Source organism: Elgaria multicarinata, chromosome 3 (genome assembly GCF_023053635.1).
Source record: "Elgaria multicarinata webbii isolate HBS135686 ecotype San Diego chromosome 3, rElgMul1.1.pri, whole genome shotgun sequence".
Lineage (NCBI taxonomy): Eukaryota > Metazoa > Chordata > Lepidosauria > Squamata > Anguidae > Elgaria > Elgaria multicarinata.
In genome coordinates this window covers 146,659,920-146,681,571 of record NC_086173.1, presented here as the reverse complement: position 1 = coordinate 146,681,571, position 21,652 = coordinate 146,659,920, and the positions used below count along the sequence as shown (strand labels likewise).

The window sequence follows — 21,652 nt, the reverse complement described above, 5'->3', positions numbered from 1 at the left end:
AAAGAAATCTTTTTACTGCTCCATTTTGGTGAAATTTCCTCTACATCACTGTGCTGGTCTTGGACCATAATAAAGTGATTTGATTTGATTTGATTTCCTCTTCATCACAACATTTAAAGCTGCAGGAGCTATACTAGAGTGACCAGATTTAAACGAGGGCAGAGCACCTGCAGCTTTAACTGTGGTGATGAAGAGGGAATTTCACCAGGTTCTCCATATATACAAATGAGACCTGCTGAAATTCCCTCTTCAATACAACTGTTAAAGATACAGGAGCCCTGTCCTCCTTTTCATATGGTCAGCCTAGGTAAATTCTCCTTGGCTGGGTTCATACATAATGCTAACCCACTGTGCGTCATGTCTGGGAGCATCTCATGACAGGTTGGCATGTGATGTGGGGAGCTTTTCCCTATCCATGATCAGGAAGTTACCTACTCCAGGTACTTCCTTGTCTGTGCCAACCAAAGCAAGGTCTCTGGCCCCTCGCATATCTTCCTACCCTGCCAAGATGTCCCCACCTCTAGCAGAGTGGAAGGACAAGTGGTCATTGACCTTCATACCAGTGTGCATACAGTGGTGTAATGTTCTTTTACGATAAAGCGTGTCCCAGGACAACTGAATAGTATTTAAGTAATCAAGGTTTGGTGGTAAGTTATTCCTTATATGGAGAGTGTGCTGCAGCTTGCTTCGATGCCGTTCGAAGATGGAGAAATAAAGCCATTTTATTTGCTGTATCAGAGCCTCGGGTGTTTTGGATTCTTCTCCACAAGTCCCTTGTAAGATCCTGACATTACATGGTGACAGCAGTGGGATGGGTAGTATTGTTTTTTTTCTCTGCAGTTGGGAGTTTGTTTGTTTTAGTTGAATATATAGATTTGTTCTGGCGTCCGCCTCCACTTGCTTTGCAAGTAATTTGGCTGAGAACTGGAAGCGCTGGAAACAAGCCTTTCACTTATACTCTACTGCAGCTGGAATAGACGAGGTTTCCAAGAAACAGCAAGTAGCTATTTTGCTCCACTGTGTGGGAGAAGAAGCTTTAGCAGTAGATAATACTTTTGTTTTTCCTGAAGGACCAAGAGATATAGCAGAAGCTCTTGAAAAATTCAAAAAATACTGCACTCCTCGCAAGAAAGTGGTGTTTTAACGATATTCTTTTTGCAGCTATTTACAGAGACAAGGAGGCACCATGGAATAATTTGTTACTAATAGCTTTATCAACCATCGTTATACTGTGCAATCACTGTGAATTGCATGCAAAGGACTCTGAAGTTTTCCAGCTTATTATTATTATTATTATTATTATTATTATTATTTATTTATTTATTTATTTATATAGCACCATCAATGTACATGGTGCTGTACAGAGTAAAACAATAAAATAGCAAAACCGTGCCGCATTGGCTTACATTCTAATAAAATCATAATAAAACAATTAGAAGGGGAAGAGAATGCACCAAACAGGCACAGGGTGGAGTAAAACTTAACAGTATAAAAGTCAGATTAAAATCAAGTTTTAAAAGCTTTAGAAAAAAGAAAAGTTTTTAGCTGAGCTTTAAAATCTGCTTTGACTATGAAGTACTCCCATGCATCCTGCTTTAATTGTTCTATAAAGGCAAAAGACCTGACCTATTTTGCTACTAGTTTTGGAGCAAATCATTTGTTGTTTTCCGAGGGGCCACTGGGGGCTCAGGAGCAGGATTTGATACTTTTAGGCATTCAAATTAAACAAATTCTCGTCCATGACCGAAATAAACAAACTGAACTACTTACATCTGCGTAAGTTTTAAAGGTAAAGACATCAAAATTGGCACAGTAATAGATATTAAGGAGAGCTTTAAGCATACCAAATTTGAATTGGATTGGATCATCTGTTGATGTTTTATGATTTTTTTTACATTTCCCTCCTTAAAGCCTTTTCCTGGTGTGCAAAGGATCTTAGGAGCACTGCCACCCGGGGTGTGATTTAGCTAGCAACAAACAATGACAGCTTAGCTCTGTCGGGGATAATTCGAGGGAAACAGATACGTGGGATGAAGCTTTAAAACTGAAAGCTAGCAGCTGTTTATTTGGTAGTGCAGCTAATGACATGGTTAGAGATACAACTGCATTTAGTGTGAAAGAGGAGGGATTAAAAGAAAGACTTTTGAAAGAATTTAAACTTACTCTTGAGAAAGCAGTTGAAATATGCTGTGTGGCTGAGGTAACAAGAGCTCAGTTGCAGACTATATTAATACCCTCCAAAGAGCTGCATGATGTATGTGACTGATATAAATCATGAAGAGATTCCAGTTCAAGTTCTTGGAGCTTAAAAGCCACAATTTGAAAGAAGATCTGCCCAAGTGCTTCTATTGTGGTTTAGCACACAAACCTCGAAAATGTCCAGCATTTGGAAAGACCTGCAATAAACATGGCATGAAAAATCAATATGCCAGTTTATGTAACGCAACATTAAGGCTTGATAAAGGACAACAAAAACATCAGATTGATGAGTTTGATGTAAGACTAATGGTTTCAGTGCAAACCAAAGTACTGGATGGTATGTTGATATATCAGTAAAGGACTTTCAGTAAAGTTCAAATTAGATGCAGGAGCTGAGGCAAATGTCTTGCCATTCAATATATTTAGTGGGTTACCAGGTAAAAATGTACTAAATAAAGGGATGCAACTCTTGTGGCTTATGGTGGGAGACGGATACAGCCTTTGGGAACCACTATTCTTGAAGGCAATGCTCCAAAGGGAGTAGCTAGGTTATTGTTTTACGTAACAGATTGTTCGGCAATTCCATGATTGGGTAGGCCAACCTGTGAGGCTTTGGATTTGATTTGTTGAGTTGAAATTGTACATGTAGCTGGACTTTTGACAAAGGAACGGCTGCTTGATACGTCCTGCGATGTTTTCGAAGGTCTGGGTGAGTTTGAAGGTTCTCACCATATACACACTGACTCAACAGTCGTTCCTGTTATTCATGGATGTCGGAAAATGCCTTTTGTAATATTAGATAGATTGAAGGATACATTGGGCCAGATGTAGGAGTGATATCTACAGTTACAGGTCCCATGGATTGCGTGAGCAGCCCTGTCATTGCTGGGGGGAAGTTGCATATGTATGTCTTAAGCTTCGTGATTTTTCTCCTTCCAGTATAAAAATGACTCTCTGGCAATTGTAGCTACATTTCTCCTGGGCCATAGGTTGTCCACTCTTGCGCAAAAGGAATGAGGACTGTTTTGTGATTCATACACATGGGGGAGGATGGGAAATAAAGGACTGTTGGGTGAGGAGCTATCAGGGTCCTTTGTACACCAACCGGCTTCCTGCGAGATCCTCCCCCTGGATCCATACCCACATGTGACATCCCAGGAGGAAAGAGGGATGTCGTGCCCACTATTTCCTTTTTTTAAAATAAATAAATAGGGGAGAAGAGCACAATTGTGCTCAGAACAAAAAGCCTCATTTATCATTTTCCTGGAGATTCCCCAGGATCATCCCCGGTTGACCCCGGGATCCCCTGTGCGGCATTTGGATGCACAAGGATGACCCCAGGGCAAACCCAGGGGAAAACTATGGTGTATAATGGGCCTAAGAAATAACAAAAGAGATGCTGAAAGCAGAAATACAAGATATGGAAATGAATCTCTCGCCATTAGCAAGATGCAGAAAGAAGTCTCAATCAACAGTGTAGAGTGGTGGGTATGTTCAAACAGAGCCAACATTTGCAGGCTTCTATCATTAGTACTTAAACCCTAGCCACAAAAGTAACACTGTTTTACCTGTAACACTGTGAAATCCCTCACCTTCTTGAGTCTTCCTTTAAGGTACTTCATTTGGAAATAAACTGTACCTTCTGTAAAAATTCTTGTTTCTTTCAGCGACAGCTACTATGCCCGGCATCTTCTCTTCATTCATGGGTCCCTTCCTCTTCCTCCTCCTCTGCCTATTGGCTTCAAGGTCTGCCTCTGAAGATGACACTGTGGTGGTGACTAGCAGTGGCCCTGTTAAAGGCAAGCAAGTCCCGGCTGGCTCTGGCTCTGTGACGGCCTATCTGGGCATCCCCTATGCTGAGCCCCCTGTGGGGAAACTGCGTTTCCAGAAGCCCCGCCCACATAAGCCATGGAGCTATGTCTTGGAAGCCACCACCTATGGCAACTCTTGTCTCCAGGAATATAATTATAGCTTCCCTGATACTGCCATATGGGCTAGCAACATACCACATTCAGAGGACTGCCTCTTTCTCAACGTCTGGGTGCCCCATCCACGGCCCTCGATGCCAGTTCCCATTCTCGTTTGGATCCATGGTGGGGGGTTTATCTTTGGCTCAGCCTCATTAGATGTCTACAATGGAGCATTCTTAGCTGCTACAGAGAATGTCATCGTGGCCTCCATGAACTACCGCTTGGGGGTTCTGGGTTTTCTGTACTTTCCACCAGATGCTCCAGGAAATGCTGGCTTGTGGGACCAATGGCTGGCTCTGAAGTGGGTCAAGGAGAACGCAGCGGTCTTTGGCGGTGATCCAGCTTTGTTGACTCTCTTTGGCAACAGTGCTGGAGGAGCCTCGGTGGGTTACCATCTGCTGTCACCAGCAAGCCAACCCCTTTTTGCCCATGCTGTGCTCCAGAGTGGAGCTCCCAATGCCCACTGGGCTTGGAAGAATCCTGAAGATGCCAAGTCAATTGCCCTAAATATAGGCACCAAGTTGGGGTGTACTGAACAAAATCAGAGTTCCTTGGTGAGCTTCCTACAGGGGAACAATATTGAGGACAAGGAGTTGTACAGGCTGAATGCCCTCTTCTCAGTGACAACGGATGGAGAGTTCCTCCTCGATGAACCCTTGAAGCTTCTGCAGAGTGGAGCTGTTCAATCTAAGCCTGTTCTCACTGGTGTCACCCATGATGAAGGAACTGTCTTTGTGTTAGCGTCATTTCCTAAAACCAAATCAGATGATGTCATACTAACCTTGGATGATATTATTGTTGGGTTAAATTTAACACTTTGTGAAGACACTGTCAAGGCTATAGCTGTTAGGTATAGTGAGGGTGCACCTGCGCCGAAATCATACCGTCACATCGTGGCTCAATATTTTAAAGACATCTCATTTGTTTGTCCATGTACTCAATTTGCTTCCAAGATGGCCGAAGCTGGGAGTCCTGTGTATGTTTATTCCTTCAAGCTCTACACGCCTCGCGCTGAGTGGCCTAAGTGGATGGGGACAACCCATGGAGATGAGCTGCCTTACCTGTTTGGAACCCTGGCAACCGTGCTGGGAACAAACCAAACAGACGTTGATGTTGCACTGAGCCACAAAGTGATGAGATACTGGGCAGAGTTTGCCAGGAGTGGGTAAGGCATGAACTGTTCTTCGCATAACTGTTCTGTTCCCTGTTGTGGCGTTTCTGGTATTTGTGAGCTTTTAGATATGTTTTGTCCATTGGAGTAGGTCAATGCCATTTTCTTTTAAATGGCCACCATCCACTTTTATCTACTGGGTGGTAATTGGTGCCTTGAGTCTCCATACTTTGCATTTTATTGAAGATCTTACTAAGGACTTTGCTAGACCTTCCACATATTTCAGGATGGAGGAGCAGGGGTGATCTTGCATTGTGAATAACATGAGACCCCGCCCTTGTTTACACATCAGGCGAGGTGACCTCAACAGGAGAGCCGTCGTGCCCGCCTTTTTTTTTTAGTTTTAAAGGGCTGGCTGTGCAGGAGCGCACGAGCGATGACCTTGAGTTTTTTGGTTTTTTTAAAATTGATTTCCCCGCTCCCCCCACCATGCCCCGATCTCAATTTTTCACGACTACTTGATTTGCTCCAAGGTCACCATGGGGGCATATCTACACCATGTGTATATCCCAGGATTGTCCCTGGATCATGCATGTGCATCCAAATGACACCCAGGGGATCCTGGGAACAGTCAGGCACGGTCCCTCCATTTGCCTGGGATAACCCTTAGGTGTAGAAAGGGACCATGTCTTTTCTGTGCTTGGTGGCTTTGGTTTGGGTTATCCAAATCTGGGCATAGCTCAGGGTAATCATGAAAATTCAGGGCAGGGGATAGACTTGACGAACGGAATGGCCACTGGCACTGCAGGTTTTCTCAGCCTGATAGCCCACACTCCCTCCTGCTGTCTAGCTTTTTAGTCTTTATTATTTATTTATTGCATTTTTATACCTCACAATAGCTGAAGCTTCCTCAGCAGTTCACTGTCTTTACCTGGCAGCAGCGATGCTGCGGCGTATTGAGTGAATCACCTTCCAATGCGGTGGTGTATCGACACCCCCACTGACTGTAGGAACTCTTTGCTAAGCGTGGTGTCAATCATTCTACTTCCTATGCAGCATGCCCACCCCGCCCCATAAGGGTGTAGACTTTGGCAGTAATACAATAATGATTTCCCCCCATTTCCCCCACAGGAATCCCACTGGATCCCAACAGAAAGAGGAACAATGGCCACTCTACAATTCTACTGAGCAGAAACTCTTCCACATCAGTGCGGAGGCACCCCAGGTCAAACGGTTGTCATCCGACCCACCGTGTGATTTCTTGAGGACAATTAAATTCAATGCAAACTGCACAAGTGAGTTTAGGTCCTTTGAGTAAGAGAGAATGTGGAGATATTTGCTGCTAATGGGATCTTGATCAGAACCTGTACCACCAAGTGTGTAAAGAACCACACAGTCATCAGATCTGAATTAGAAATAGCCACGAGAGAGAATGTCATCAACACAAAGCATCTGCCCTCTCAAGGTCGAGGATGTTTTGCCACATTAATGCAATCCTCAGCGGATGTATTTCAATGAAAAACAGAAGTTAGGAAACCAATGTGATCTGCTGTTTGACGGGTTGATCTTTCCTAATCAGTTCTTTCCCCTTCCTTTCTTCCTTTGCAGAGGAATCCCAAAGATCTGAAGAATGAGAAGGATTTTAAGAAGTGGAATGCAATATATCTTACATAAAATGTGAAGTCATAATTACAATTATAGATATTTTTTTCGTCGTCTTTTTTTCCTTTGATTAGCTACCATCTCCTAGAAGTTGTATTAATCAACTTTTCTTCTTATCTTTTTATATTATACATATTTAGATAACTAATGGTTTGATAATAATTGTTAGGGGATTGTTTGTATTCATTATTTTTTGTTTATTTTCTTTTTTGTAACACTTTAAATTAAATAAAAAATAATAAATATAGTAAAGTCATAATCACATTTATTCAATTGTAAGATTCATCCTCCTCCTCCTCCTCCTCCTCCTCATCACACCAATAATAAAAATCATTATTGATCATGGGCTTTTTTCAGCCCCCTCCTCCTCCTCCTTCCTGTTTTTCTATCTTGTAGCTGATTTGAGTTTTTTGTAGCTTCTTTCCATCAGTACTTTACATACTTTAAATTTTTCATTGGGGGGGTCTACACTACTGCTTTAAAGCACTTTAGAACAGTTTTGACAATTGTTGGGGCCCAGGACACACTGGATATACAGTTTTCAAAACGTTTTCAAAATTCTTTAAAGCGCTTTAAAAGCAATAGTGTAGATCCCCCCATTGCCCCACTCATGGAGAGTTAATGTCTTTGTGCAAGTGGACAACTGATTTCTTATTGGATGTTTTCCCATTGGTCAAATATTTGCCTTGTTTACAGCAGATCCCATGTTCAACAATCTGTCCACTTCGTATTATTGGTTGCTTGCTAAGATCACCCGTCAAAATAATGAGGGAGAAACACTATGTAAAACCGATGAAAAAGAGAAATAGCCTCTAGTGCTGAAAAGTAGAAAAGTTTGCTGCAGAGACAACAGGTTAAAAGAACGTAAAGAAGTCTATTTACTGCTCCATTTAGACTTTGATTTTTCATGTTATTCTGTTTAATCAGCTCCTGAGGAAGGATCGCAAGATCCGAAACGTCGAGCCTCTTTTCAAACAGTTTTTTTAAAAACATATTTTTTAACATTAGAGACATTTGGACAAAGAGATTAAAAACTTTTCTACTTTTCAGCACCAGAGTCTATCTCTCTTTTTCATCTGCTAAGATCACCCCCAACTACAACCACGCCAGTGGGAAAAGATATAAATTAACGCATTTTGAATTACAAAATGTTTAAAAGTGTGTTGATTTTAGTCAGTTCTAGTTATACATTCAAGAACTGCAACATGCTGGATTTGTCTTGCGAGTCAATGTTGAATTTTGGCAGCATCATTACGCATATTTGGCCCGGGATGAGAATTTCTGCCCCCCTATTTCCACCACAACCACTTTGCCAGCGTGGCTTCATATCTTCGGTGCTGTTTGACATAAGAGGCATCTTCTTCATTGCAAACATGTCAGTGCTGCTACATCTTAAGAGAGCCAGTGTAGCGTAGTGGCTAGAGTGTTGGACTGGGAGTCTGGAGATCCGGGTTCTAGTCCCCACTCAGCCATGGAAACCCACTGGGTGACTATGGGCCAGTCACAGACTCTCAGCCCAACCCACCTCACAGGGTTGTTGTTGTGAGGATAAAGTGGAGAGGAGGATTATGTATGCTGCCTTGGAGGAAAAAAGGTGGGGTATAAAATAATAATAATAATAATAATAATAATAATAATAATAATAATAATAATAATTCTCTCTGCTTCTGAAGTGCCCCTTGTGGCTTCTCCATCTCCATCAATCATCACCACCAATGCCAAATATTACTAAAAGGGCTGAAAATATAAGAGTACCGTTACAGTTAGTTAGTTGGTGCTTGGGAATTTTGGGGCACAGCTAGCCTTAGGATCTCTAGAGCCTACAGTGTGGTTCTTTCTTCCTGTTCCTCCCCTGGACCTGCCTGCATTACTGGGACCACATGGCTCGCTCACTCTTGCTTGAGCAAAGGAACACAACATGGACAGAACAAAGACCTTTTGACTCCCTACACGGCACATGAATTTATTTGTAAGACTACTTCTGAGTAAGGTTGTTTTCTTTCTTCACTAAAGAAAGATGTGGACTTTTTTTTTAGGATTGTGAGCATGTGGGACTGGTAAATGTAGGGTGACCATATTAAAAGGAGGACAGGGCTCCTGTATCTTTAACAGTTCCATTAGAAAAGGGAATTTCAGCAGGTGTCATTTGTATATATGGAGAACCTGGTGAAATTCCCTCTTCATCACAACAGTTAAAGCTGCAGGAGCTATACTAGAGTGACCAGATTTAAACGAGGGCAGAGCACCTGCAGCTTTAACTGTGGTGATGAAGAGGGAATTTCACCAGGTTCTCCATATATACAAATGAGACCTGCTGAAATTCCCTCTTCAATACAACTGTTAAAGATACAGGAGCCCTGTCCTCCTTTTCATATGGTCAGCCTAGGTAAATTCTCATTGGCTGGGTTCATACGTAATGCTAACCCACTGTGCGTCATGTCCGGGAGCATCCCATGAGGGGTTGGCATGTCATGTGGGGAGCTTTTCCCTATCCGTGATCAGGAAGTTACCTACCCCAGGTACCTATGCTCTGTAGTGGGGGTAAGGGCCCCCACAGTGGCGTACTGTGGAGTGTGGCAGGAGCTCCGTGGGTAAATCCGGCCATTCTGCAGAGAAATACTGACGACCATCTAGAGCAGCCAGAACCTCTGGTGACAACCTAGCCAGCGTGGGCAATCTCTATGATAGAGATCACTTAGCGATGGCTGGAGTGGCCAGTGCAACCCGTTCCCACTGTGGTGGCTGCTGGAATATGTGGCTGCAGTGGCAGGAGGATGACGAGGGATCCATGCAGCAGGGATGAGTAAGAGAACCATGCTGTCCTGTGTAGTTCCACAGTCTTGAGGGGGGCACACACATTGTGATTCTCTTACCTCTCCCTGCAGCATAGATCTGCTACTCTGTGATCATGTGAATAGGGCCATACTGTTCTGCCTTTTCTCTATCTCTGCTAACTGCCCTTCTAGCCTGAGGCAGCAATCCCATACAATCCCATCAGGTCTGACTGCCAAGCTGTCAGGTGCACTTCTCTAGAGAGGGCCCCATAAAATAGATGCCCTGTAAAACAGTGAATGAAGAAGGAGTAGCCGTTTCAGAATAAATGCCTAGTGTGGACCCTTCCTTGTCTTCTCCAGTATGGTTTTGTTGTGGGTTTCTATAATGTATTCCTGATTCATTCCACCAAGGCTGACCTTTCTTCATCATTTCCCTTCTCTGTAATATATCTTAAGGGATCAGTGCTACAAAGTTGTGATAACCCTGGCACCACTTCCTTGTCTGTGCCAACCAAAGCAAGGTCCCTCGCATATCTTCCTACCCTGCCAAGATGTCCCCACCTCTAACAGAGTGGAAGAACAAGTGGTGATTGACCTTCATGCCTGTGTGCATACAGTGGTGTAATGTTCTTTTATGATAAAGTGTGTCCCAGGACAACTGAATAGTATTTAAGTAATCAAGGTTTGGTGGTGAGTTATTCCTTGTATGGAGAGTGTGCTGCAGCTTGCTTCGATGCCATTCTAAGATGGCGAAATAAAGCCATTTTGTTTCCTGTATCAGAGCCTCGGGTGTTTTGGATTCTTCTCCACAAGTCCCTTGTAAGATCCTGACATTACATGGGGTCAGAAGTGGGATGGGTTGTGTTGCTTTTTCTCTTTGCAGTTGGGAGTTTGTTTTAGTTGAAGATATAGATTTGTTCTGGTCTACGCCTCCACTTGCCTTGCAAAGTAATTTGGCTGAGAAGTGTAAGTACTGGAAACAAGCCTTTCAGTTATATTCTACTGCAGCTGGAATAGACGAGGTTTCCAAGTAACAGCAAGTAGCTATTTTGCTCTACTGTGTGGGAGAGGCTTTAGCAGTAGATAATACTTTTGTTTTTCCTGAAAGACCAAGAGATATAGCAGAAGCTCTTGAAAAATTCAAAAAATACTGCACTCCTCGCAAGAAAGTGGTGTTAGAATGATATACTTTTTGGAGCTATTCACAGAAACAAGGAGACACCATAGAACAATTTGTTACGAAAACTGAAAGCTAGCAGCTGTGAATTTTGTAGTGCAGCTAATGACATGGTGAGAGATACAACTGCATTTAATGTGAAGGAGTAAGGATTAAAAGAAAGACTTTTGAAAGAATCTAAACTTACTCTTGAGAAAGCAGTTGAAATATGCTGTGTGACGGAGGTAACAAGAGCTCAGTTGCAGACTATGTTAATTCCCTCCAAGGAGCTGCATGATGTATGTTACTGATATAAATCATGAAGAGATTCCAGTTCATGTTCTTGGAGCTTAAAAGCCACAATTTGAAAGCAGATCTGCCCAAGTGCTTCTATTGTGGTTTAGCACACAAACCTCGAAAATGTCCAGCATTTGGAAAGACCTGCAATAAACATGGCATGAAAAATCAATATGCCAGTTTATGTAACGCAACATCAAGGCTTGATAAAGGACGACAACGAACTGGAAGATTCAAGGGGAATATTGTATCGAAGAATGGTATAAAGAAGTATGGGATTTAGCTATTAATGATAAACTGACTTGTAATATTAAATTGAGAAGAGGTATGGCTAAAACAAATGATTTTGAAGGAATTTGGAAACAGTTCCTAATATCTGTGTGTTTTTTAAGGGAAGTGGGAAGCCACCAGCAGAAGAAAGTATGAGATTTTGGAATCAGGAATGAGATCCCGAGGTGTGGGGGGGTGCACTTATATATTATGTTTGATTATGTTATATAGATATTATATCATGGTTATTTAACATTTATTCAACATTTATGTAGTATGTTGTTTCTTTAACTGTATTGGTGTATGTTTAAGTATTGTAGAAAAATAAAAAATTCAAATGAGAAAAAAAAGATAAAGGATGACAACAACATCAGATTGATGAGTTTGATGTAAGCAGTTTGTTGATAGGGAAATTATTTCAAGAGACTAATGGTTTAAGTGCAAACCAAAGTACTGGATGGTATGTTGATATATCAGTAAAGGACTTTCAGTAAAGTTCAAATTAGATACAGGAGTTGAGGCAAATGTCTTGCCATTCAATATATTTAGTGGGTTACCAGTTAAAAAATGTACTAAATAAAGGGATGGTGGGACACGGATACAGCCTTTTGCAACTACTATTCTTGAAGGCTCCAAAGGGAGTAGCTAGATTATTGTTTTATGTAACAGTTTGTTTGGCAATTCCATAATTGAGTAGGCCAACCTGTGAGGCTTTGGATTTGATTCGTTGAGTTGAAATTGTACATGTAGCTGGAGTTTTGACAAAGGAACGGCTGCTTGATACGTCCTGTGATGTTTTCGAAGGTCTGGGTGAGTTTGAAGGTTCTCAGTCACCATATACACATTGACTCAACAGTCGTTCCTGTTATTCATGGATGTTGGAAAATGCCTTTTGTAATACTAGATAGATTGAAGGATACATTGGGCCAGATGTAGGAGTGATATCTCAAGTTACAGATCTCATGGATTGCGTGAGCAGCCTTGTCATTGCTGGGGGGGAAAGGGAAGTTGCATATGTATGTATAGAGCTTCGTGATTTTCCTCCTTCCAGTTGAGCTGCAAAAGACAGGTGAGAGACGAAACTTCACTGGGAGGAAGGGAGGTGAGTTTGTAACCTTTCAACAACAACAACAAAAAATGTGTGTGTGGGGGAAAGAGTTGCTTGGGAAAGGGTTGAAAATGGGTTGAAGATGGCAAAAGAAGAAAAGTCAGGAACTGTGATTCTATGTTTTCTTATCCAGGTTCTAAAAATTGCTTGGAGATACAGAGGTTAAGTCCCATTGCCCAGAGTACATGAGATCCCACATCTGGTGAATCTACAAGGATACAAGCCAGTGTGAGCAAACAGGATACCTCAGTGGTACTGATGAGCCTTCCCAGTTTGTGGGAGTGATAGAAATGGATTGTGGCATCCATTGTATCAGGGTTGGGGGCCATAAATGAAGAAAAAACAAAACAAGGAAATGTCTAAGGCCAGAGTCTGTGCAAGTGAGCCATCACGGTATGTTTGTGGAAGGAATCCAAGGTTGGTAGCAGAGCCATCCACTTTGAGCTGTTGAGTGGAGCAGAGTTTTATTTTGGCATGCTGTAATCAGGGGCAGGAAGGGAGCCCCATTCTCCAGATCTGTGGCTAAGCAGAAAGGGTGAAGCTCAAAGGTAAATGCATGCTTTGTGTGCAGAAGCAACTGGGTTCAATCCCCGGCTTCTCCAGATAGGGCTGGAACAACTCCTAGCTGAAACCGCTGGGCTAGACGGACCCACAATCTGACTGAATATAAGGCAGTTTCCTATGTCCCTCTTTGGGAAAAACAATGAAGGGCTAAACTAGGTATAATATTAAATGTTTGAGTACATTTAATGTGTGATATTTAAAACTTCCAAAATTACAATGGTGTGGTAAGTGAGGATTAGGTCCACTGTGTGCAGGGTTGTGGTCTCATGTACAACTCATTCTAGTAGTCAATCCCATATATTACCCGAGTGTGGATTACTGCATCCAGACAAGAGACCTCAGCTGGTGCATCAGGGCTAGTTGACAAAAAAATACTGGTTTTATTAGGATAGATGTCTTATTGGGCATCCATGTCTTTTCTCCTGCAATGACCCTGTAAAGAATGGCTAACATTCTTAACATGTCCGAACTTGCGTTTTCTCTCTGATTCAAATAGCTGTTAGGTACAGAGGAAAAAAGTGAGGGAAATAAAAATACTTTTTTTAATAAAATAACTCTCTGGCAATTGTAGCCACATTTCTCCTGGCCCCAAGAAAGTTATGTAGATGAAAAAGACAACAATTGGGTCATAGGCTGTCCAGTCTTGCGCTAAAGAAATCAAGACTATTTTGTGATTCATACACATGGGGGAGGATGGGAAATAAAGGACTATTGGGTGAGGATCTATCAGGGTCCTTTATACACCTCCCAGCCTCCTGCGAGATCCTCCCCCTGGATCCATACTCACACGTGACATCCCGGGAGGAAAGAGGGATGTTGTGCCCACTATTTCCTTTTTTTTAAAAAAAATAAATAAATAGGGGAGACGAGCACAATTGTGCTCCTAACAAAAAGCCTCATTTTCCATTTTCCTGGAGATTCCCCAGGATCATCCCCGGTTGACCCCGGGATTTCCTGTGCGGCATTTGGATGCACAACAATGACCCCAGGGCAAACCCAGGGGAAAACTATGGTGTATAATGAGCATAAGAGATAGCAAAAGAGATGCTGAAAGCAGAAAGACAAGATATGGAAATCAATCTCTCGCCATTAGCAAGATGCAGAAAGAAGTCTCAATCAACAGTGTAGAGTGGTGGGTATGTTCACACAGAGCCAACATTTGCAGGCCTCTATCATTAGTACTTAAACCCTAGCCACAAAAGTAACACTGTTTTACCTGTAACACTGTGACATTCCTCACCTTCTTGAGTCTTCCTTTAAGGTACTTCATCTTCTGTGAAAAATTCTTGTTTCTTTCAGCGACAGCTACTATGCCTGGCATGCTCTCTTCATTCATGGGTCCCTTCTTCTTCCTCCTCCTCTGCCTATTGGCTTCAAGGTCTGCCTCTGAAGATGACACTGTGGTGGTGACTAGCAGTGGCCCTGTTAAAGGCAAGCAAGTCCCGGCTGGCTCTGGCTCTGTGACGGCCTATCTGGGCATCCCCTATGCTGAGCCCCCTGTGGGGAAACTGCGTCTCCAGAAGCCCCGTCCACATCAGCCATGGAACCATGTCTTGGAGGCCACCTCCTATGGCAACTCTTGTCTCCAGGAATATAATTTTAGCTACCCTGATACTGCCATATGGGCTAGCAACATACCACATTCAGAGGACTGCCTCTTTCTCAACGTCTGGGTGCCCCATCCACGACCCTCGATGCCTGTTCCTGTCATGGTTTGGATCCATGGTGGGGGGTTTATCTCTGGTTCAGCCTCATTAGATGTCTACAATGGAGCATTCTTAGCTGCTACAGAGAATGTCATCGTGGCCTCCATGAACTACCGCTTGGGGATTCTGGGTTTTCTGTACTTTCCACCAGATGCTCCAGGAAACGTTGGCTTGTGGGACCAATGGCTGGCTCTGAAGTGGGTCAAGGAGAACGCAGCGGTCTTTGGCGGTGATCCAGCTTTGTTGACTCTCTTTGGCAACAGTGCTGGAGGAGCCTCGGTGGGTTACCATCTGCTGTCACCAGCAAGCCAACCCCTTTTTGCCCATGCTGTGCTCCAGAGTGGAGCTCCCAATGCCCACTATGCTTGGAAGAATCCTGAAGATGCCAAGTCGGATGCCCTAATTATAGGCACCAAGTTGGGGTGTACTGAACAAAATCAGAGTTCTTTGGTGAGCTGCCTACAGGGGAACAATATTGGGGACAAGGCGTTGTACAGGCTGAGTACCCTCTTCTCAGTGACAACGGATGGAGAGTTCCTCCTCGATGAACCCTTGAAGCTTCTGCAGAGTGGAGCTGTTCAATCTAAGCCTGTTCTCACTGGTGTCACCCATGATGAAGGAACTGTCTTTGTGTTAGCGTCATTTCCTAAAACCAAATCAGATGATGTCATACTAACCTTGCATGATATTATCGTTGGGTTAAATTCAACAGTTTGTGAAGACACTGTCAAGGCTATAGCTGTTAGGTATAGTGAGGGTGGACCTGCGCCGAAATCATACCGTCACATCTTGGCTGAATATTTTAAAGATGTTACATTTGCTTGTCCATGTACTCAATTTGCTTCCAAGATGGCCGAAGCTGGGAGTCCTGTGTATGTTTATTCCTTCAAGCTCTACACGCCTCGTGCTGAGTGGCCTAAGTGGATGGGGACAACCCATGGAGATGAGCTGCCTTACCTGTTTGGAACCCTGGCAACCGTGCTGGGAACAAACCAAACAGACGTTGATGTTGCACTGAGCCACAAAGTGATGAGATACTGGGCAGAGTTTGCCAGGAGTGGGTAAGTTCTTCGCATAACTGTTCTGTTCCCTGTTGTAGTGTTTCTGGTATTTCTGAGCCATTTGAGTAGGTCAATGCCATTTTCTTTTAAATGGCCGCCATCCACTTTTATCTACTGGGTGGTAATTGGTGCCTTGAGTCTCCATACTTTGCATTTTATTGAAGCTCTAACGAAGGCCTTTGCTAGACCTACCACATATTCCAGGATGGAGGAGGGGTGATCTCGCATTGTGATTAACACAAGATCCCACCCTTGTTTACAAGTCAGGCGAGGTGACCTCAACAGGAGAGGCGTCATGCCCGCCATTTTTTTAGTTTTAAGGGGCCGGCTGTGCAGGAGCGCACGAGCGATGAACGGTGAGTTCTGTTTTTTTAAAAAAAGGATTTCCCCGCTCCCCCCACCATACCCCCGATGTGTGCAGTGCTCCTGGGGAGTGCTGCACCCCATGCGCGGCTCTCTGCTCTGCACGAGTAATTGTGTGGAGCTTGGAAAGCTGCGGAAATGGGCCACACTCTCGTGGTCTCGGGCTCAGCCCAAGACTGCGGGAAAAAGCAGGTCCAAAGGATAGGCCTATATCCTGGGGCCAGGGAGGGTTGATCACTGCCTGAGCCTGGGATCCTCTGTGCGTCATCTGGATACACTGGGATGATACTGGGTATCACCCCAGGATATAGGCTGGTCTAGCAAAGGCCTAAGTTGGTGAGTAAGTTTTATATTTGGTGTTGTGCATGCTTTCCTTTCCTTCGTGTTTTTTTAACAGTACTTTGATAATAAACTTCCATCCTTAATTAAGAGATTGATTAGTGATTTCAGACCAAGCTGAAGGGAGGGAGTTGTCTTTTTTTCTTCCCACATGGGCTGTGCATATCTGGGTTATGCACTACTGAATGAGGTAAGGAGGGAGAGAAGGCCAAGGGTTGGCTAGAGGAGATGAGGGGTAGGCTTGGCTGATTGTCCATCTCCCCCCATAACCCCCAAATAATCACAGACACACCTTCCCAACCCAGGGTGCATAATCACAAAAGCCAGTCTCGTTGTTTTGGTACCTTAGACACAACATTCCAACGTTCCTTCCTTCACAGTCAAAATAGTATAATAATAAATTAAAGAAGTATTGTTTTACTGCCTTTTCCTGACACCCCAAACGAGCTTCCTGGGCCAGTTGGTCCACTCTGGCTAATGGTAGGGCTGGCCCTGACTCTCTGAGGGTCTTGTTAGCAGCTGTGAGTGTGTTTAGAGTAGAACATTCTGTGACAGCCATTTTGACCAAGGACAATTTGATGTCCAGAAATGGTTGCCATTCAGGGATATATTGGCTTCTCATCCACTGGGAAAAAATAGAGAGAGAGCATACTCAATAATATGCAAACATTATTCAATATATGCACATCTAGATGTTTCCATTGAAAATTTGATGAGACCTCCAAAAAACAAAAACTCTTCCTCTTTGAAAATGGTCTGGTAGGAACCTGATGGGAGGTGTCTATATGCTCTGTTAACCCTCGGGTGGTTGCACAATGGTGCTGCATTGTTTATACAAGGCAGCTGCGAACTCGCAGCCATATTGGGCCTTCCCCTCCCAAAACGGTATGATTTCCAAGTCTCAATTTTTCACGACTTTTCGATTCACTCCAAGGTCACCATGGGCATGTCTACACCATGTGTATATCCTGGGATTGTCCCTGGATCATCCTTGTGCATCCAAATGACACCCAGGGGATCCCGGGAGCAGGCAGGATTATCCATTTGCCTGGGATAATCCTTAGGTGTAGAAAGGGCCCATGTCGTTTCTGTGCTTGGTGGCTTTGGTTTGGGTTATCCAAAACTGAGCACAGCTCTGGGTAATCATGAAAATTCAGGGCAGGGGATAGACTTGACGAACGGAATGGCCACTGGCACTGCAGGTCTTCCTGGCCGGATAGCTGTCTAGCTTTTTAGTCTTTATTATTTATTTATTGCTCAATAGCCGAAGCTTCCTTTGCAGTTTACTGTCTTTACCTGCGGTGGTGTATCGACACCTTCACTGACTGTAGGAACTTTATGCTAAGCATGGTGTCAATCATTCTACTTCCTATACAGCATTCCCACCCTGCCCCATAAGGGTATAGACTTTGGCAGTAATACAATAATGATTTTTTCTCCATTTTCCCCCACAGGAATCCCACTGGATCCCAACAGAAAGAGGAACAATGGCCACTCTACAATTCAACCAAGCAGAAATTCTTCCACATCAGTGCGGAGGCACCCCAGGTCAAACGGTTATCACCCGCCCCAAAGTGTGATTTCTTGAGGACAATTACATATAATACAAACTGCACAAGTGAGTTTAGGTCCTTTGAGTAAGAGAGAATGTGGAGATATTTGCGGCTAATGGGATCTTGATCAGAACCTGTACCACCAAGTGTGTAAAGAATCACAGTCATCGGATCGGAATTATTATTATTGTTATTATTATTATTATTATTATTATTATTATTATTATTATTATTATTTATCATACTGATACCCCGCTCCTCAGCCAAAAAAAAAAAAAAAAAAAGGCTCTCGGAGCGGCTTACAATTAGTTAGCAAAAAAGACAGTCCCTGCCCTCAGGCAGTCTAATAAAGACATGACAGACAAGGAAAAGGAGTTCAGGAGGGAAAATGGGAAAGAGAGAGAGAGATTAAGTGGACCCACAACAGGGCTGATGGGATGCTCCCGAAGGAGGGGAGTCCAACAGGAGCAGGCCCCGATGTTTCCTCGGCCTGCTCCTTGTCCCCTTGCTCTTTCTTCTCCCCCACAGGGCCAAGATGACAGTTCGCCCTGTGGGGGTGGGGGAAGAGTCCAATAGACATGAGAGAGAATGTCATCAACACAAAGCATCTGCCCTCTGAAGGTCGAGGAGCTTTCCCCATTTGGTGACCTCCAGGTGTTTGGGGACTATATGTTTCCTGACTATTATCCATTCTGACTGGGGTAGATAGGAGTTAAAGTCCAAACCCCAGATGGGGGAATGCTGACCTAGAAGATTTTTGATTTGTTTGTGTGCTCAGGATTTCAGGTGCCCATGTGAAAAAAGAGACATTGATTTGAAAGAAGGCTGCACAACTTCTTTGAGCTCAAGGTCCCAACTTCTTCCATTTCCAAGAAGCTCCCAGGAGCTACATTCTGCCTTGGAAGAGACATCTCACCTTTTAGAATGGAGAGAAAAAACTGCACAAAGGCCAGGAATCCATTGAATAATTGGTGGTTGGTGTCAGGTTTCCCAATCCCTCAAGACATGCACGCATTCTGGCAAACTGACAAGGGACACCCAAATCCATGAGATTTCTTTATTTCAGGAAATCTCACGGCATGGTGACACATTTCAGAAATCATATAGCTGATGGTCAGTAGCTATAGGCTCCAAGAAATTCCAGTCCAAACCATTCAAGACAGCTATCAAGACTGATCCCTTCCGGGAAGCCTATCCAGTTGAATTTTAGAATACTTTTAGGATGCTTTTAGGATGGTTTTAGGAAGTTTTTAACAGTGTATACTATGTTTTTGTCAGTATTTTATGTATTTTATGCTTGCTTTTGTTCCCTGCCTCGATCCAATCGGAGAGGCGAGTAAGAAATATTATTATTATTATTATTATTATTATTATTATTATTATTATTATTATTACTAAGATCTCCATCAATGTGGTTTTCTTGTTGCCATCTCCACGGTTCCAAACACAAAGAAAGGGTGAATCCATACATGGGCTCCAAACCCAGACAAGGGTGGGGAATGACTCCTGACATGATCCCTCAGGCAATCTAGGGGGCAGATTCTTGAAAGGCCTAACAAGCCACCCAAAGAGAGCTGGTCCAATCGCAGATCATACCAGGCAACATGGTCAAGGCCTAAACAAGCACAGCTAGTCCTGCCTGTTTGATGAGTGCCCTGTGTGGCCCATGTAGGTGCAAAAACTTGTTTTGCCGCTTTAATGCAATCCTCTGTGGGTGTATTTCAATGAAAAACAGAAGTTAGGAAACCAATGTGATCTGCTGTTTGAAAGGTTGATCTTTCCTAATCAGTTCTTTCCCCTTTCTTCCTTCCTTTGCAGAGGAATCCCAAGAAGTGTCTAAAAGATCGGAAGAATGAGAGAAGGATTTTAAGAAGTGGAATGCAATATATCTTACATAAAACGTGAAGTCATAATTACAATTATAGATATTTTCTTCTTTTTTTCTTTTCTTTTTATTAGCTACCTTCCCCTAGTAGTTGTATTAATCAACTTTTCTTCTTATCTTTTTATATTATACATATTTACATAACTAATGGTTTGATAATAATTGTTAGGGGATTGTTTGTATTCATTATTTTTTGTTTATTTACTTTTTTTGTAACATTTTAAATAAAAATAATAATACAGTAAAGTCATAATCACATTTATAGAATTGTAATATTCATAATAATAATAGTAGTAATAATAAAAATCATTACTGATCATGGCCTCTTTTTACTCCTCCTCCTCCTCCTCCTCCTCCTTCCTGTTTTTCTATCTCGCAACTGATTGGAATTTTTTGTAGCTTCTTTCCATAAGCACTTTTCATACCTTGAATTTTCCATTGTTCCATTCATGGAGAGGTAATGTCTTTGTGCACTGATTTCTTATTGGATGATTTCCCAGTTGTCAAATATTTGCCTTGTCTACAGCACAGCAGATCCAATTTTGGCCCAGGATGAGAATTTCTGCCCCCCCCCCCCAGTTCTGCCATAACCACTTTGCCAGTGTCGCTTCAAGAACTTTATCACATCAGCGTTATACTGTGCATTCACTGTGAATTGCATGAAAAGGAGTCAGAAGTTTTCCACCTTATAATCTGCTTTTATTGTGAAGTACTCCCAGGCATCCTGCCTTTATTGTGCAATAAAGCCAAAAGACTCGCCATATTTAGCCACTACTTTTTGAGCGTATCTTCCGAGCCGCCACTGGAGTGCAGGAATAGGATTTTAAAGAAATGCTTACATCTGCGTAAGTTTTAAAGATAAAGACACCAAAATTGGCACAGTAATAGATGTTAGGGAGAGCTTTAAGCATACCAAATTTGAATTGAATTGGGCCGTCCGTTGATTTTTTAATTTTTTTTTTACCTTTCCCCCCTTAAACTTACTTCCTGGTATGCAAAGGATCGCTTCTTCCCGGTAGCAAAAACAACAACAACAACCGCAAAAGCTTAGTGCTGCGAGGATAATCCGAGGGAAGCAGGTGCATGGGGTGACGGTCTAAGTGATGTCCATTAGCAAAGTACAGGGGATGGCAAAAGGCTCAGTCTAAAAGATCAAGGGATATTAGTTAATGGAGCTTGGGTAAACAAATGGCCCGACCAGCCCTTTGAGCTTCCAGTGTTGTTTGGCTGGCTGGGATTGGAAACTGAATGCTTAGATGGACCTTGGAGTGATTCAGCTAGTAAACAACAGAGCACAGAAACACAGTTAGGATGTAGGGAGAGGATGCCTGGAGAAATATATTCATCAGAATTCAGGTGACAAAAATCTCTTGAACAGTTATGCAGCAGAATGCTTGCAAATGGATGGGACTATCCAGAACAGTACAGACAGGGAGAGAAAGCTGGGATTTTGAACTGCTGCTATTATTCTATTAAACCCTGCAATTCCTTGTGTGCTTGAAAGCCATGTTGCTATTGACTATTTTCAGGCACACTTGTATGTTTCCTGTGCTGTAGGTTAGGAGAATTGGAATTCTTGTGTTCCCTTTTTTTCTTCAGTAGTTGCCAATATAATCAAAAGCAAAGTGCAGGCA

General features: G+C 42.9%; 2 protein-coding genes across 8 annotated transcripts; both read left to right on the top strand.

The window, feature by feature from the left end:
* Positions 1 to 590: 590 nt before the first annotated feature.
* Positions 591 to 7,139, top strand: LOC134395905 (cholinesterase-like). 4 transcript variants are annotated; one of them, XM_063122140.1, is made up of 4 exons: positions 591 to 647; positions 3,867 to 5,334; positions 6,412 to 6,575; positions 6,889 to 7,139. In XM_063122140.1, exons 2-4 carry the CDS (start codon positions 3,878 to 3,880, stop codon positions 6,912 to 6,914), a joined length of 1,647 nt encoding a protein of 548 aa, XP_062978210.1. In that variant the 5' UTR covers positions 591 to 647; positions 3,867 to 3,877; the 3' UTR covers positions 6,915 to 7,139. The 4 variants fall into 4 exon arrangements, with proteins under 4 accessions (XP_062978210.1, XP_062978211.1, XP_062978207.1 ...); XM_063122141.1 differs by lacking the exon at positions 591 to 647 and adding an exon at positions 665 to 797; XM_063122137.1 differs by lacking the exon at positions 591 to 647 and adding an exon at positions 665 to 776 and having other exon boundaries at positions 6,889 to 7,138.
* A 1,811-nt stretch (positions 7,140 to 8,950) lies between these two features.
* Positions 8,951 to 20,335, top strand: LOC134395922 (cholinesterase-like). Of its 4 annotated transcripts, XM_063122183.1 has the most exons (5): positions 8,951 to 8,999; positions 9,329 to 10,535; positions 14,411 to 15,878; positions 18,035 to 18,198; positions 19,952 to 20,335. In XM_063122183.1, the coding sequence occupies exons 3-5, from the start codon at positions 14,422 to 14,424 to the stop codon at positions 19,987 to 19,989; spliced, it is 1,659 nt and encodes a 552-aa protein (XP_062978253.1). In that variant the 5' UTR covers positions 8,951 to 8,999; positions 9,329 to 10,535; positions 14,411 to 14,421; the 3' UTR covers positions 19,990 to 20,335. The 4 variants fall into 4 exon arrangements, with proteins under 4 accessions (XP_062978253.1, XP_062978252.1, XP_062978254.1 ...); XM_063122182.1 differs by lacking the exons at positions 8,951 to 8,999; positions 9,329 to 10,535 and adding an exon at positions 10,546 to 11,429; XM_063122184.1 differs by lacking the exons at positions 8,951 to 8,999; positions 9,329 to 10,535 and adding an exon at positions 10,546 to 11,439.
* The last annotated feature ends 1,317 nt before the right edge of the window (positions 20,336 to 21,652 follow it).